The 16,036-nt window shown below is 44.5% G+C and overlaps 2 protein-coding genes across 5 annotated transcripts in view; one reads left to right on the forward strand and one right to left on the reverse strand.

The window, feature by feature from the left end:
* Fam118b (family with sequence similarity 118 member B) overlaps nt 1–1,429 on the reverse strand; it is a 50,826-nt gene extending 49,397 nt beyond the window's left edge. For 2 of the 4 annotated variants that reach the window (XM_028776224.1, XM_028776221.1), the window contains exon 1: nt 1,348–1,429. The gene's annotated coding sequence lies outside the window, so the exon portion shown is untranslated. The remainder of the gene's footprint in view (nt 1–1,347) is intronic. The other 2 variants (XM_028776223.1, XM_028776222.1) reach the window with 1 other exon arrangement.
* An 89-nt stretch (nt 1,430–1,518) lies between these two features.
* On the forward strand, nt 1,519–10,342 carry Rpusd4 (RNA pseudouridine synthase D4). Its single transcript, XM_028776190.1, has 7 exons — nt 1,519–1,713; nt 2,052–2,217; nt 3,618–3,819; nt 6,164–6,254; nt 6,329–6,473; nt 7,474–7,571; nt 9,446–10,342. The coding sequence occupies exons 1-7, from the start codon at nt 1,525–1,527 to the stop codon at nt 9,683–9,685; spliced, it is 1,131 nt and encodes a 376-aa protein (XP_028632023.1). The 5' UTR covers nt 1,519–1,524; the 3' UTR covers nt 9,686–10,342.
* Nucleotides 10,343–16,036: the final 5,694 nt, after the last annotated feature.

Below are 16,036 nucleotides of genomic sequence, written 5' to 3' on the forward strand. Positions count from 1 at the left end.
GTTTACTATATTAACAGGTTTGGGGATTAAAAAAAAAGTCCTCAAATAATTAAAATCAAAAGCTGCCAATGGCACACCTTGACTGTATAAATTGGTAATTCACATTTCGTGGACAGTACTTAGCAGGGAGAAAAAGACCACGGAATGGGACATGAGTTCATTAATGATCATCTACATTATAGCAGCCTAGCTTGTTTCCCGGATATACTTTCCTTTCTGATCTGCCCTGCTTTTTAGTACTGGATTCCTCTCTACAATACCACTTGCAAGGGATTTCTCAAGAAGTTTCAAAGACCCAACTATCACATGAAGTTTAAATTCGTCAAACTTCTAGCCTTCTGAGGCTATTCACCTGTCTCAAGAAGTTTCAAAGACCCAACTATCACATGAAGTTTAAATTCGTCAAACTTCTAGCCTTCTGAGGCTATTCACCTGTTCAACTGTTTCCAACACGGAATCCTTCTGCTAATCCTTTTTGGAGGGAGAAAGACCCAAGCCTAATTCAAACTACTTATTCTCTAACTGAAATGCAATCCGGCTATCTTGAGGGAAGAGTCACTAGTGCTCATGAGATCCCTTTAGCATCAGCTCCCCCAACAAACGGCATGCGTGTCCCAAGGTGTTTTCGAAATTACCATTCCAAAACAGCTGTTCATACTCCCAGCTGCCCTTTGGTGATAGGAAGAGTCGTCGTTTGCAGTTCGGGAGTCTCTTGTAGGAAAGGGAGAAAAGAGAGACGGTTCGACAGTTTCAAGCTATGGAAGGAAAAACTAAAGGAGGCAAAAGGGGAAAAAAAAGGTCTGTGCTCTTTACTTTCTTCGGGAAGAGTAGAAAAGGGAAGAGTAACCCCCCCCCCCCCAAGAAACGAACTCTAGAGGAAGGTCAGAATAAAAGCCGTAGCGCTCTCGAGGTAGGACATATGGGGTGGGGGGTCCTGGATGAAGTGGAAAGAACCGTCATCCTCGGGAGAAGGACTGGTTACAAACAACGCGAAACAAAGGGGTTGGCAGTCGCAAAGCGGGAGGTTGGAATATGAGAGATCCGGGGATCTCCGGAGGGCGACCCGCAAGAAAATGAGAAAGAAGAACACGACACGTCCCTCTGAGGACCCGCCGAGGACGTGGTTGCTAAGAGGGACGAGACAGGTGCCGATAAAGACCGAGGAGCAGCCAGCTTCACTTCTAAAAGGACGCGGGGGCGGGGAAGTGTCTTTTGAGTGGAGTCGTGCCCCGAAGCGAGACACGCTTGCCAGGGCAGCGCTCTCCAAGAACGGAGATCCGGGTCATGTGAAAACCGTTGGGGCACCGGCATTTGCCCAGCCCTAGCCTGGCTTCCCCACACACTCACCGCGTCTGCTCCAAACGCCACCGCTCCAGCTGCAGCTACCGGCCGGCGCAGCCGCACTGAGCGCGCCCCGCCCCACGTGACCGGCAGGCTCTCTGCCCACGTGACCTGCAGAGCCCGCCCCACCCCCTTCCTCCTCGCCTCCCTTTCCTTAGGCTGTCCGGCCCCGCCCTCGGCAAGATGGCCGCGCCCTGGCTGGGTACGCCTGGTCTTCAGGTCTTGAGTAGGAGTTCGCGTCCCGGGAGATTGTTCACTCCCGGCTCCAGGTCGTTTTGTTCCAGCGCTACTTCCTCTAGGCCCCTGAAGGCTCAGAGTTTGGCGGAGAAGCTCCGAGCCCAGAAACAAGAGCAAAAGGCGAAGAGAGTGCCGGTGAGTCTGGAGAGACTCAACCTCCCTAGAGGCAATGCTCTCGCGGCTTTCTCAGGTGTGGGGTATGGTAGCCAGGTTCTGTAACAGCAAGTAAATCAGTGTTGAGAATAATCTATAGGATAGTCTGAATACCTCACTTTCGCTACTGCCAGACTTAGACCCAGACACCGCGTGGAGATGCAAGCGAGACAGTTGGCTTTGTAGGGTCCCACAGGAAACAGGAGTCAAATTCTACAACACAGACATTCCCCGCACGAATTTTTACCTAAATCTCACCTAAGGCTATCCCCAGCGCTTCACTTCTTCGTTAAGCTTTTTCCACCCTTCTCTCTCCTTAGGTGCCTAAAAACCCCGTTCAGCGGAGGGTGCAGGAACTAGTGCGATTCACACAGCAGCTACAGCGAGTTCACCCCAATGTGCTTGCTAAGGAACTGAGCCGAAGGATTCTCCACCAGGACAACGACCTTCTGGTCATTAATAAACCCTATGGTCTCCCTGTCCATGGTAAGAATCATCGAGGTTCCTCTCTGAAGCCTTATTTATGAGGCTTTTGAATTCAAGTTAATTAAACCTAATTAAACCTTATTATCCCATGTATGTGACTACTGGTAACACAAACCAGTGTCTAGCCCCCACATCCAACTATCTGACAGTGAGCTGTATGCAGCCTCACACAGGGATTACTGCAGAGAAATACAAAAGCTCGGTTCTGAACTGTGGGCTGTGTGCAGCCGCCCACAGGAATTGTTGCAGGGAAATGAAAAAAAAAAAAAGTTGTTTGCTGACAGTCTAACGGTTATTTTCCATCAAAATGGTTTTTTTAAAAAAAAAATTGCTGGGAGCCAGTGTGCAGCTGTCATCCCAGGTCTAGGGAAGGATCCGGTGTTCAGATCAGTCTCAGCAACAGCAAAACCTCATTTCAAAATGGGAAAGGTAGAGAAGCAAGAACAAACAGAACTGGGAAAAAGAGAATAATACACAAGGTTGGGGGGACAGAGTTGTGTGTTGGACTCTCCCTAACATGGCACCCCAGAGTGGCTGGAACTTACTAGATGTCCTGGTGCTGCTGAATGTAGTGATGGGGGGACAGCTGAAGTGAGTCAGAATTAAGGAAAAAAAAAATACATTTGTCAAAGAACTGCAGGAGGAAAGTAAGTATTTTAGCAAAAAAAAAAAAAAAAAAAATTTTAGTTGGAATAAATCACTCCTTTGGTGGCAGTTCCTGCTCGATTTCCTAACAGGTTCTTGCCTTACTGTTATTCTCTGCTTAGATTTTTAGTTGTTGAGGTTAATTTGTTTTAGATATTTATGTCTTATAGGTAACAAAGCAGAGTTGGAAAGGTCAGATTGCAAGTATAGACAGTAAAATCCCGGGATGTTTGATCTTAGCCTATCATCTTTTTCGTTTGTTTTGTTTTGTTTTGTTTTGTTTTGTTTTGAGATAGGGTCTTTGTGTAACCCTGGCTGTCCTGGCTCTGTAGGCTTTGAACTCGCAGAGATCCCCCTGCCTCTGCCTTTGAAGTGCTAGGATCAAAAGCACGCACCACCATCACCCAGTTAGAGCGTATCTTCTTAGCCTCTCTTCTTCCAAATGCTTCAGAGGAGCTTCTCAGTCCCGCAGAATCTGAAGAGACAGCCACAGTGTTTCCCAGACTTATTACCTGAGAGCCCTTGGGGTGCTCGTTAAAATGGAATTTGTAGTCTGGAAATGGCTGGCCTGCGTTTCATTGTATAGCTGAGATCTCTGGGCCTTTTAATATTAATAATCCTCACCATGTGTTCGTAGCACAACTGTAGGAAATGGGGACAGTTGTTTGTTCTGTCACAATGGAAAGGTGATTATTATCTCGAGATTGAGAGATTGTTCTCTCGAGTTCTTTAACCTCTGGCTCTTTCCTTCATAGGTGGCCCTGGAGTCCAGCTCTGCATCACCGATGTACTGCCCATCTTGGCAAAGATGCTTCATGGCCACAAGGCAGAACCTTTGCATCTGTGCCACCGTCTGGACAAAGAAACCACAGGTGTAATGGTTTTGGCTTGGGAGAAAGACACGGCACATCGAGTCCAGGAGCTGTTCAAAACCCGCCAAGTGGAAAAGAAGTACTGGTATGAGGCCTGTTGTTAGTAGAGGTGGGACGAAGAAGGGCATCCCTTTTATGTCCACTGTAGTACAGAACTGTTAATAGAAGGCACTGTTCTTGAACTCGTGATGATGGAAAGTATATGTAATAGCTTGGTACCTAGAATGTTGAGTGATAAAATAGTGGTTATGTGTGTGCACGTGTGTGTACATTCGGCAGTCAGGGTTCTTTTTCTGTCACTCCTTATTTTATTGAGATAGAGTGTCTCACTGAACCTGAAACTCACTGATTAACTAGCTAGCCTCCAGGATCTGCTAGTCTCTGTCCCCTTGGTGGATGCTAGGATTCCAAGCTCATCATCATGCATGTACACCAAGCGCTTTACCCACTCAGCCATCTCCTCACCCCTTTTCTTTGTTTGTTTGTTTGTTTGGTTGGTTGGTTGGTTTTGATTTTAAAAAAAAAAAAGTCTTACTTTGTAACTTTGGTTGGCCTGGAACTTGCTACATAGACCAGGATGGACTTGAACTCCCAGAGATATACTTGCCTCTGCCTCCCAAATGCTGGGTAGAAAGGCCTGCACCACTGTACCCAGTGCTGTTTTTTAAACATTTATTATTTGTTTTTGTCTGTCTGTCTGTCTGTCTGTCTGTCATACTTGGGCACATGCTTGCCCACTACACATATAGTCTGTTCTTTCCTCTCTCCTTCCATTATGTAGGTTCCGGGGATCAAACTGAGACTGTCAGGCTTAGCAGCAAGCATGTTTACCTGCTGAGCCATCTTGATAGCTACTGACATGTTTTTTGAGACAGGTTTCATGTAGCTCAGTCTGACCTTGAACTTTGACCCAAGCTTGAACTTTGATCTTCCTGCCTTTATCTTCTGAGGACTGGACTCACACGTGTACATCACCCTACCCTGTTCTACAGCAGTGTTTTTAGAGTATGTTCTTTAAAAAAACAGACTTGCTGATTTGAGTGGTATGCATGTTAAAAGTTTTTTTTAGTATTCCTTTGAAATTTATTTTTATTTCATATGTATGTGGTGCACTACATGCTTGCCAGAAGAGGGCACTGGACTCCTGGAACTGGACTTACAGATGGTTGTTAGCTGCCATGTGGGTGCTGGGAATCTCAAAGTGCAGTCAGTGCTCTTATCCTCTGAGCTCTCTCTCCAGCCTCATGTTTAAAATTTTAACAGCATCTAAACTGCTCTCCAAAAAGTCAGTTTCGACTCTCACCAGCAGTGACAAATATACACTCCCCTGTGCTAGTCAGAGTATTTTTTAAAAGCCACTTAGGTAGGGTTTTTGTGTTTATTTTCTGTTTGAATTTCCCTTTCGGAGAAGAGACTATTTCTCCTTGGCTATTTTCCTATCGGATTATGATTTTACATTTGATTTATAGTATTATTCTATGCTTTGAATATTCTCATTTTTTATTTTCAGAAATTGTGCATAAACCTTGTAATCAAGGGAGCCCTTTAAAAATCGATATGTGGTCTGGAGAGAGGGCTCAAGGTTTAAGAACACTTGCTGCCCTTTCAGATATTCTGAGTTTGGATCGAAACACCCATAACTCGGAATTCTGGCTTCAGGGGATCTATTACCCACCTCTGGCCTCTGTGGGCACCTGCATTCTTATGATAGATACAGATATATGTATACAGAAATAAAAATAATACATTTTTGGGGGGGAGAATCTGTATGTCTATGACTCATCCACTGTGGGTCTGATATCTGTGGGTTTAGCACTATGTCTTAAAGTTTTCAAGAATTAATGATGGAGCTAGGCCACTTAGCATGCATGAGGCCCTGAGTTTGGTCCTCGTATGAAAGTATAGGTAGTTCCATAAATAACTGGAAGACACAATCAAATTTAAGAGCTACTGGAATAATGGCAGTGGTGGTGATGGGGGTCCGCATATGATTTCCACGACATAGTGCCTAGCCTGAGAGCTAGATAACCTCTAAACTGAAGTCATGCAGTCTGATTGTAGAATTCTTTGGGGAAAAAAAAATTAAATGATCATTCAGGGATATGCACAATAAAGAGAAAATTAAGATACTAGGATTTAATATTCCTTTTCCCTTTTGATTATAAATGGTAGTGGGTTCTAATCACATATTAGGTGAATAAACATGACTGACCAACAGAATCATATAGTAAAAACTCACAGGACTGTCCCTACCTATGTGTTAGAGAAGTCAGAGAAACTACAGCCATAATTCAGTGACCTGTTCTAAACAGACAGAAGCTGTAAGAATGTAGTAAAGATGGTCCATTGAGAAAGGACCTAAGCCCACAACTCCCAGCAGCCCTGCCTGGCTTTTGTGGCTCAACCAGCAGTCTGTGTGTCACCCTCAGGGCCATCACTGTGCGTGTTCCCTTGCCCTCGGCGGGAGTCGTAGATATCCCCATCATGGAGAAGGAAGTGCCTGGGCATCAGCACCACAAGGTAGGTTCACTGCCTCCTGAGGCATGGGTTTCTGTCTTTTCCTGAGAATCATATCTTGATATCTTTGGCTTCAGATGACGCTGTCCCCAAGTTACCGCCTGGACAATGGGAAAATGGTAAAGGTACGGGCCAGCCGGGATGCACAAGTCGCTGTAACTCAGTACCAGGTGCTTAGCAGCACCCCCTCCTCTGCCCTTGTGGAACTGCAGCCTGTTACTGGTAAGGACCACCATGCTTTGTCCAGGGCCTTGTCCTGGATCCTTCCCTATTCTGAGCCACGGATATTGTGGGCTGTGGGTGTAGTTGACTTGTGTGACCCTGTGCTTCTGGTGCAGATCTGAAACCAGGATTTCTGTGGGAATGATTGTGGGAAGTAGGAGAATAGATGGAATATATTTTGTATCTTATACTGGCCTGAAACTGTGATCCTCCTGCTTCAGCCTCAGAAGTCCTGGAATTACAGGAAGCTGTGCCCAGCTTCAATAGAACACAATTTGAATAGCTTTATTTAAAAACATGAAGCATTTTTTAAATTTAAAAAAAAAGCAATTTGATCCAGTAATTCTATTCCTGGGTATATAAAGGTATATTCCCAATGTTCATAGTAGTAGGCCAGGACGGATGAATGGAGAAATAACGTACACTTAGGAGAATTATGAAATTTTGATGTGTGCTACACAGATGAACCTGGAAAACATTATGCTAAGTGAATTAAGCTAAACGCACAGGTCAGATTCTGTATGATTGCTGTCACACAATGTACTTAGAGTAGCAGATTTATAGAGAACATAGTATAATGGGGAACCAGAGGGAGAAATGGGTAGCCGTTGTCTTGGGGGCTGGGGACTTAGCTCACTAGTACAGGACTTGCCTAGCATATACAAGACCCCTGGTTCAATCCTGAGTACTACAAAAAAAAAAAAAAGAAAAGAAAAGAAAGAAAGAAAAAGAAAAAAGGAAGAAATGTGCAAAGCAATAGTTTACAACTGTATAGTAAAATTATTTAAAAAGTTGGAGTAATAGTAGAGTCATGAGTATCTGTCCAGAGTACATGTGTCTGTTTCCTAAACTCAATGGTATATCACCGCTTATAGACTCCTCCATAATTCCTATTGTAATTGGTGCTGCCGGTTTACTGCATTTGATTTAACATGACTTGAAGCAGCTGTAGCATCATTTGTATTACTCCTCACAAGTGTTCTTTCCTTCTTCTCCTAAGGAATAAAACATCAGCTCCGAGTTCACCTGTCCTTTGGGTTGGATTGCCCAATCCTTGGTGATCACAAGTACTCAGACTGGAATAAGTTGGCCCCTCAGGTAATACTGGTTGTATTAGCTTTCTGATGCTGCGGTAAAACACCATGACCGAGGCAATTTATATATGAAAGAGTTGATTTCGGCAACTGTCCCAGAGGGACAAGAGCCCATCACGGTAGGGAAGCATGGCCGCAAGCGGCCAGCACGGTGGACGGAGCTCATGTCGCAAATGCAAGCACAAAGCAGAAAGAGAGCAAACTGGGAGTAAGACAAAGCCTTCGGCTCCCAAAGCCTGCCCCCAGTGACACACTTCCTCTAGCACAGCGGTTCTCAACCTGTGGATCATTACGACCGTCAGAAAACACGTATTTCTGATGGTCTGAGGAACCAAGGTTATGCTCAGTAGCAATCATAGTATGAAGCAGCAACAAAAATAATTTTATGGTTGGGGTCACCACAACATGGGGAACTGTATTAAAGAGTGGCAGCATTAGGAAGGCTGAGAACCACTGTGCTAGCACACCTAAACCTCTCCAAACAGCACCACCAATTATAGACCAAGTGTTCAAAAGCCCAAGACTGTGGGCAGACATTTCTCTTTCCAACCACCGTTGGTTTAACAAAATAAGAGAGGGAACTCTCCCATCCCTTGGTTTTTATGGTTTTGAAGAAAATATTTATTGAGATAATAAACAAATGAATGGCCTTGCCCTCAGTGCATCAATCTGGAGCCCCCTTGGTCTTTTTGAGACAGGGTCTCATTGTATAGGTCTGGTTGGCCTTAAGCTCCCAGAGATCTACCTGCCTCCACCTCCCAAACGCTGAGATTAAAGGAGTGGGCCACCATATGCAGCAGGAACTTCTTTGCTCTGTTTGTTTTGAAGCAACATTGGAATTCACAAAGTGGTTCTTACTATAGATACAAACATGGGCATCAAGAGATTAGGTGGAGGACAGCCCCTAGAGTAATTGAGGGTTCTCAAGAAAAAAATGTGACATTTAAGTGTCTTAACAATAGCAATAAATGTGATTTTCAATGCTTCTGAAATGACTATTCAAAGCATTTAGAAATTTTTTTTAAAAAGCACATTTTGGTAAATTTACTTTTTATTCTTTTCTTTTGTTAAAACCCTGGAGTAGGTCATGACAAAGAAGTATTGTCTCTAGACACGGGAACATATTTCTTTCTTTCTTTTTTTTTGTTTTGTTTTGTTTTGTTTTTCGCTTTTTCAAGACAGGGTTTCTCTCTGTAGCCCTGGCTGTCCTGGAGCTCACTCTGTAGACCAGGCTGGCCTCAAACTCCGAAATCCGCCTGCCTCTGCCTCCCAAGTGCTGGGATTAAAGGCGTGCGCCACCACTGCCCAGCGGGAACATATTTCTAACTTTAAAATGTATCAGAGTAGTTACTGTCGTCATAGAGCCATGGGCTATGTTGTCAGAACCTTACATACTTTTAGGAACCTGTGATAAAGTAAAGACTACCTTTCATGCTATCTAAAGAACCATGGGGCCGGGCGGTGGTGGCGCACGCCTTTAATCCCAGCACTTGGGAGGCAGAGGCAGGTGGATTTCTGAGTTCGAGGCCAGCCTGGTCTACAGAGTGAGTTCCAGGACAGCCAGGGCTACACAGAGAAGCCCTGTCTCGAAAAACCAAAAAAAAAAAAAAAAAAAAAAAACAAAAACAAGAACCATGGGGAGATTTTTTTTTTATTAGTTGATATTAACACCCATTTCTAAAAAGGCCAGAAAACTCATCAATAAAAGTTTCTCTGGTATGGTTGGATTTTTCTTACCTAGGTTCTATTCTAAGCTCTTTCTAGACATATCCTGTAGCAGGATAGCCATTACTGGGTCTCTCAGCGGTCAGCGGTTTGCTAGTTAAAGACAGGCAGTCGATGGATATTCTCATAAGACTTTGACTTTGCTCTGTGTAGAAACTTTCTGCTGGCATACTGAAGAAGCTGGGGCTACAGCAGTCAAAGGCCCGCTACATCCCCCTTCACCTGCACGCCAGGCAGCTCATCCTGCCTGCTCTGGGCCCCAGGACAGAGAACCTCCTCCTGGCCTGCAAGCTTCCTCACTTCTTTGCCCGTTCTCTGCTCCGTCTGGGTTTAGATATGCCAAATCAGGATCAAAGCCGAGGCTGTGAGGCCAGGCATGTGGAAGCGCAGTGAGGACTGTTGGGCGGTTTGGGCCCAGAGCTCTGCTGTGTTTACTTCATGGATTCTGCGGCTTCTCACTGAACACATGACAAGAGCCAGGTGGGATAAGTTGAACACGCTTGGCCACATCAGGACTTTTAATGGAGAATGAACTCTTACTTATGGCAGTCAGGCTGTAATGTGGGAAAGCCTGCTGGAAGTCTCCTCCATAGGTTGCTTTGTCACGATGCCTAGGAGGCAGTAGGTTGGACCAGTAAAGGAGAACCGAAGGATGGAATCTGTTCAGGAACTGTCTTCACCCAACAGGAAGGAACGCTGAGTGATCAGGAGTGTTCCCTTGGAAAAATGTGTTGGATAAACATGGATCAAGGACCCAGGGATTTTGTCAACTGGAACATGCGTGCTATACTGCCCTAGCAGTGAACCTGTGGAAGGGCTGTTTGAATGAGGTAAATGACAGGCAGCTAACGTAAGTGAGTGAAGCTGGCAGGGTGGAAGGCAGCGGGTGGAACAACAGACCGAACACACAAACTGTCTAAGGGTTATTAGCCCCAGTTGATTGTTGCCCTGTGGGCAAATTTACTATTTTCTTTTAGAGAACCAGGAAATGCAGATATTTCTGTGAAATCTCCCAACCTATTGCTATCTAAATAAAAACATTTTAAAATACGTGTTTTTAATTTTTTTGAGATTATAATTACATCATTCCCTTTTCCTCCAGACCCTCCCATATACCCTGCCCTTCCTCCCAGTCATTAACATTCATGGCCTCTTTTTCTTTAGTTGGTATATCCGTGTGTCTGTGTCTCTCTGTGTGCATTCCTAAATACATAAATACAGCCTGCTAAGTCTATATAATGCTACCTGTACATATGTTTTCAGGGCCAACCATTGGTATTGGATAAACGGTTGATGTGCTCTTTCCTCTCTCTCTCTCTCCCACTCCAGCTTTGTTTAGTTGCCTGTCGTTGTCTGGGTGGGGTTAAGGCCTCATGACCTTTCTTTCTCCCTTCCACATTAGCATGGCTGTTGGTGCCATCCTTGTTCAGGTACTTGGCAGCCATGATGGTAAGACTTCATGCTTGTAGCTTCTGACATTTCTAGGAGACATGACCTCACAGCGAACTCCCTGACCCTCTTACCTTTACAGTCTTCCCTCTGCATCTTCTACATTGATCCCCGAACCTTAAGAATAGGAGTTGCGTTGTAAGATATATCAGCTGGGACTGGCTCCACAATTCTACTTTTGAGCAGTTGTGGTTTTCTGTGATGATATTCATCTGTTGGAATGAGAGACGTTTCCTTGATGAGGGGTAAGAACATTTACCTGTGGATATAAAGACGATTATTTAGGATGTAGCAGGGATGTATGCTGGTTTAGTAAAGTGGCCAAACGACAAATTTAAAACATTAAGTGAGGCTGGGAAAAGGCACATGTGCTTGCTCTGCAAATCTAAGGCCCTGAGTTGGATCCCCAGTGCCCGTTTAAATGCCAGGCACAGTAACACTCAGTGCTGAGGAGGCAGAGGCAAAGATCCCTGGGGCTGTCTAGAAAGCTTGATGGAGAAAGACCATGTCCTCTGGCCTTCACACACACACACACATGCACCCACAGTACACACGCATAGACATGCACATGCACTCGCACACACACTTAGTCAGCTAAGCACATATTTGTAGATTGAGTTTTGTCTTTAGATTACTAGTTTGAATCTGTTTAAATGAGTGATTTGGATATTTAGAGACAGACTTCTTGAAGGTTGTGTTTGGCTTTCCTAGAGATGGCTTTGGGTAATCCATGACTGTGATGATACCGGTGCTGCTGTTTAGTAAGTCCTTGGTTTAGAGCCGGGCGGTGGTGGCGCACGCCTTTAATCCCAGCACTTGGGAGGCAGAGGCAGGCGGATCTCTGAGTTCGAGAGTTTGAGTCCAGCCTGGTCTACAGAGTGAGTTCCAGGACAGCCAGGGCTACACAGAGAAACCCTGTCTCGAAAAACCAAACCAAAAAAAAAAAAAAAAAGGTCCTTGGTTTAGAAGCAGCCTCTTGCCCTTGTTTCTCAGGAAGGAGATGGCCATGCTGAGCACCCATGCAAAGGAAAATGGCCTCCCCGTCGACTGATGCATCTAGCTCTTATCCTGGTCTTTGCAAATGATCTTTCACACAGATACAATTCATAGTTTGGGCTGAGTTGAAGAAAGTTGGAGTGACAGTACAGCTGGGAAAGGCTTCAGGGCAGCTCTCACGTGCTCTACACAGAGGAGCCCCACCTTAGCTGTGGTTTTTTTCTTCTACGGTTTTAGTTACCTATGTTTAATTGCAATCTGAAGAGATTAAGAGGAAACACCTAGAAGTAAACCATAGCTAAGTTTCATGATATAGTCCATTCTGAGCAGTGTGATGGAATCTTTCACTGTCTTGCTTACGCAATCTGGGCGGTAGATGTGCCCTTTGTCCTGCACAGTCTTGTAAATAATACCACTCTGTGGAAGTTGCTTTAGTCACTTAGTAGCTGTGTTAGCAGAACAGTTGTCTGACTGACTATCATAGAGTTTGTTCCAGAAACATTTTGGAAAAAAAAAACCACACTTGTTTTATTATAATATATTGTTATAATCGGTTGTTTTAACATAAAGAATTCTGAGCTGGGCATGGTGGCATACACTTTTAATCCTAACACTCAGGAGGCAGAGGCAGGCAGGCAGATCTCTGTGAGTTTGAAGCCAACCTGACCTACCAAGTGAGTTCCAGGACAGCCAAGGCAACATAGAGAGACCGTATCTCAAAAGAAAAAAAATCAAAAAGGTGTGGTGTGGGTGTGATATGTGTCATGCACATGTGTGTGCCATACCACGTGTATTATCTGAAGTCAGAGGACAACCTGAGTGAGTCTGTTTTCTCCTTTCACCACTTGGGATCTGGGGGTTGAACTCTGGTTGTCAGGCTTAACTTGCTGATCCATCTCTGGCCCCAGTATCCGATTGTGATCATCCACAATGTCTTGGAATATATCTCTCAGGGACAGAGGAATTCAGGAAATGCAACTTTCCAATTCCCTTCCCTGTTTTCTTGCTATCCATTACCCTGAACAATGAATGTACTGGCCCACCCAGGTGAGGTGACTATATTAGGTTATATAAAACTTAGATATTTGTGTTATTTTTTCCTTTGTTTAGTTTGACATGTTTCTCGAGATAGAGGGATAAGATTGTGACACTTGGGAACTATTGATTGACGAGTTTGAGGAATCATTTGAACAGGAATGTCCTTAAAAATGGGAACCTATTGAGAAGTAAAAGTTCCCTGGAAAGTGTGGGAGGAAGAGGGAGTGACATAGGGCACGAGACAAAAGCAGCTGGATATGTGTCCTCATCTACCCCACTGGGTGTCTTCTTGAAGAAAACTTCATTCTTTAGTGGCAAACTGAATATTTAGTAGACTGAGAGGACCCAGGAATTCTTACGGTTCTCAAGAACTTTCTCGAGATACAGGAAACTGTGATTAGCTCCCTGAAGTTCAGAGGAAGATCATTTCCTAGGCTGGCACAACCTCAGAGCTGGCTCGAGAACTTGCTGCATTGGCTCTCCTGCTCAGTGTCACACCGTGAAGTGTCACCATGAAGGCTACCTTGCTATTGTCTGTTAGCTTTCGTATTTTAATTTTTTAATTTCTGATACAGGGTCTCACAGCACTCACTTGAGAAAACGCCTCCATAAGATCCAGCTGTTAGCCAGGCGGTGGTGGCACACGCCTTTAATCCCAGCACTTGGGAGGCAGAGGCAGTCAGATTTCTGAGTTTGAGGCCAGCCTGGTCTACAGAGTGAGTTCCAGGACAGCCAGGGCTACACAGAGAAACCCTGTCTCGAAAAAAAAAAAAAAAAAAAAAATCCAGCTGTAAGGTATTTTCTTAACAGGTGAATGATGGAGAAGAGCTCACCCATTGTGGGTGAGGCCACCCCTGGGTTCTAGAAGAAAGCAGGCTAGGAAGCCACGGGGAGCAAGCCAGTAAGGCAGCATTCCTCCATTGCCTCTGCATCAACTTCTGACTCCAGGATCCTCCTCTGTTTGAGTTTCTATGCTGACTTCCTTCAGTGATGAACAACAGTACATAGAAGTGTGAGCTGAAGAAACCCTTCCTCCCCAACCCCCCAGCTTGCAGGCAGCTGGAGCAGGAAGCTGAAAAATCACATCTTTAACCATAAGCATGAAGCAGAGAAAGGAACCGAAAGTGAGTTGAGACTATAAACACTGCAAACCTGCTCCTGGCGATGTACTTTCCTACAGCAAGGCTACACCATCTCCCTAAACAGTGACGTCCACTGGGAGACAAGTGTTAAGATAGGCAAGCCTATCCTATCCGGAACATTTCTCATTCAGAACACCACAGGGCTTTAATACATGAAGATGGAGGCAGAGAACATGATTCTGTTGTACAACATTAAGAGTTACTCATATTTTTAAAAATTATTTAAATATCTGAAAACCAGTCTTCACTCAGAGTGTGTCTTAGTTTGCTTTTTGCTGCTATGATAAATATTATGACCCAAAGCAGCATCTTGGGGAGGAAAGGGTTTATTTCATCTTATAGCTTATACAGTGTATCATCGAGGAAAACTAAGGCTGGAACCTGGAGGCAGAAACTGAAGCAGAGAAACAATTCTTACAGGGTTCCTTTCCATGGCTTTCCTCAGCTTGCTTGCTTGCTTGTGCAACCAAGGACCACTTGCCCAGGGGTGACACAGCTTGTCTACAGAGGCCTGGGCTCTCCCACATCAATTATTAATCAAGAAAATGCCCCTCAGACTTGATTTTAGTTGGTTGTAAAAAATCACTAAATTTTGTGGTCACATAGCTGAGCAATATGTCGTTAGTCTGGTGCTAGCTTTGACGTGGGTGTAACCTTGATGTGGGTTATGACAATGGTTGCCTAAGTTACCTTTCAGAGAGGTGAAGGCTTTTCTGCTGACAGTAATGCCCATTTAGACATGTGTCTATGGATGGCTCGGATGATTAAAGGCTTGGCATTGCTTTCTTCATACTGGATCTTGCTTGCTTTTGAGGCCAGATGTCTGCTTAGCTCAGCATGCAGACATGTTCATCACTTAAGGAACAGTTTGTCCAGGACTGAGGTCCTAAACTTTTCTCTTTCCTGTCTTGAAGGGCAGGAAAGTTTTGGCTTCTAAGACCAATGGATGGATTACTTCTATCCTATCCAAAATAAGAGTCCTTAAGATGCTTTCAGTATTTATGAAGATAGCACAAGCTTGTGGTTACATGCATAGCAACTATCAGGATAGTCCCGTTGAAGATCACTGGAATGGCAACTAGAAGTTTCTCAACATAAGCCCCAGTTCTTGCCTCTTGCTTAAGGATAAAAGGGCCCAAACCATAATAAGCTAAGGTGATCTTTATTGGAGCCAGCCTGGCAACGTCTCCTTTGTCTGGCATTCTGAATGAATCTTCCTCCTTGCCCCCGTCTTCAGCTCATTAGACATGTTATCTATTGGCAAAGGAGAAAAGGTTCAGTAACGCTTGATCATCTAAAAATCATGGTGTCTGAGTTTGGCAGCAGGCTACACACATTGTTTCTCTGTCGTTGCTATCTGTGCCTCTCAAGATACAGGGACAAGGATATGACCCCTAGAAAATACCACTAATTGGCTTTGATTCAGAGACAGATGGCATGGACCCTGGTCTGGTAGGTGTTTGGAGAACTCTCAGGCACTACCTCCCAGGACCCAGGCAGCAGCCCAAAGACCAGCCTGAATGTAGGGCATACCAAGGTTGTGCTTATCTTCTAGGGAGAGTTGGACTTCCCTGTTGGAGCTTCTTACTGCAGTGTTTGGGGCAGGTAAAACAATAGAGTCCTTCTTTTTCTGTATTCTCTTATACCTGAGAAATGGTTTAAATATTTACCTGATCCTTGCTGGGTTGGCCTGCTTAAGCAGTGACTCTTGCTGTCTAAGATGACATCTGTAATTGTTGCAGATACAGTAAGAGGACGGGTTAGTGTAGTTTGAGAAACTGGAGTTAAACAGCAAAGGAACCTGTGACATGCCACACATGAACTTCGCCTACTTAGAATGTTGGTTAACAGCAGTTAAATCATGTAATTAGTGTGTGAAGATGGGGTTTCCTTCTTTTCTTTCCCCTCAAGGTTCTACATGCACATAATTAAAAAAAATAAAATGTGATGAGAAATGCCGGTTCATTGCCCGAGCGCAACTTTGTTTTTTAACTCTCTATGACATATGTGTCTGTGCCTCTGAGAAGTACTCATCCTCCCGAGTCTGGAGGGGTAGGTGGCTTACCTAGTGCCCAGTCTGAGAGCAGTACCTTGCCTCTTGGGTATTTGGGATTTTTGC

Source organism: Grammomys surdaster, unplaced genomic scaffold (genome assembly GCF_004785775.1).
Source record: "Grammomys surdaster isolate TR1022 unplaced genomic scaffold, NIH_TR_1.0 266, whole genome shotgun sequence".
In the NCBI taxonomy this organism is placed as follows: domain Eukaryota; kingdom Metazoa; phylum Chordata; class Mammalia; order Rodentia; family Muridae; genus Grammomys; species Grammomys surdaster.

Coding starts and splice junctions, on each gene's coding strand:
- Rpusd4 (XM_028776190.1), top strand. CDS start 1,525: ATGGCCGCGCCCTGGCTGGGTACGCCTGGTCTTCAGGTCTTGAGTAGG. Junction 3,820..6,163: donor CAAGTGGAAAAGAAGTACTG/GTATGAGGCCTG, acceptor TGTCACCCTCAG/GGCCATCACTGTGCGTGTTC. Junction 6,474..7,473: donor GGAACTGCAGCCTGTTACTG/GTAAGGACCACC, acceptor TCTTCTCCTAAG/GAATAAAACATCAGCTCCGA.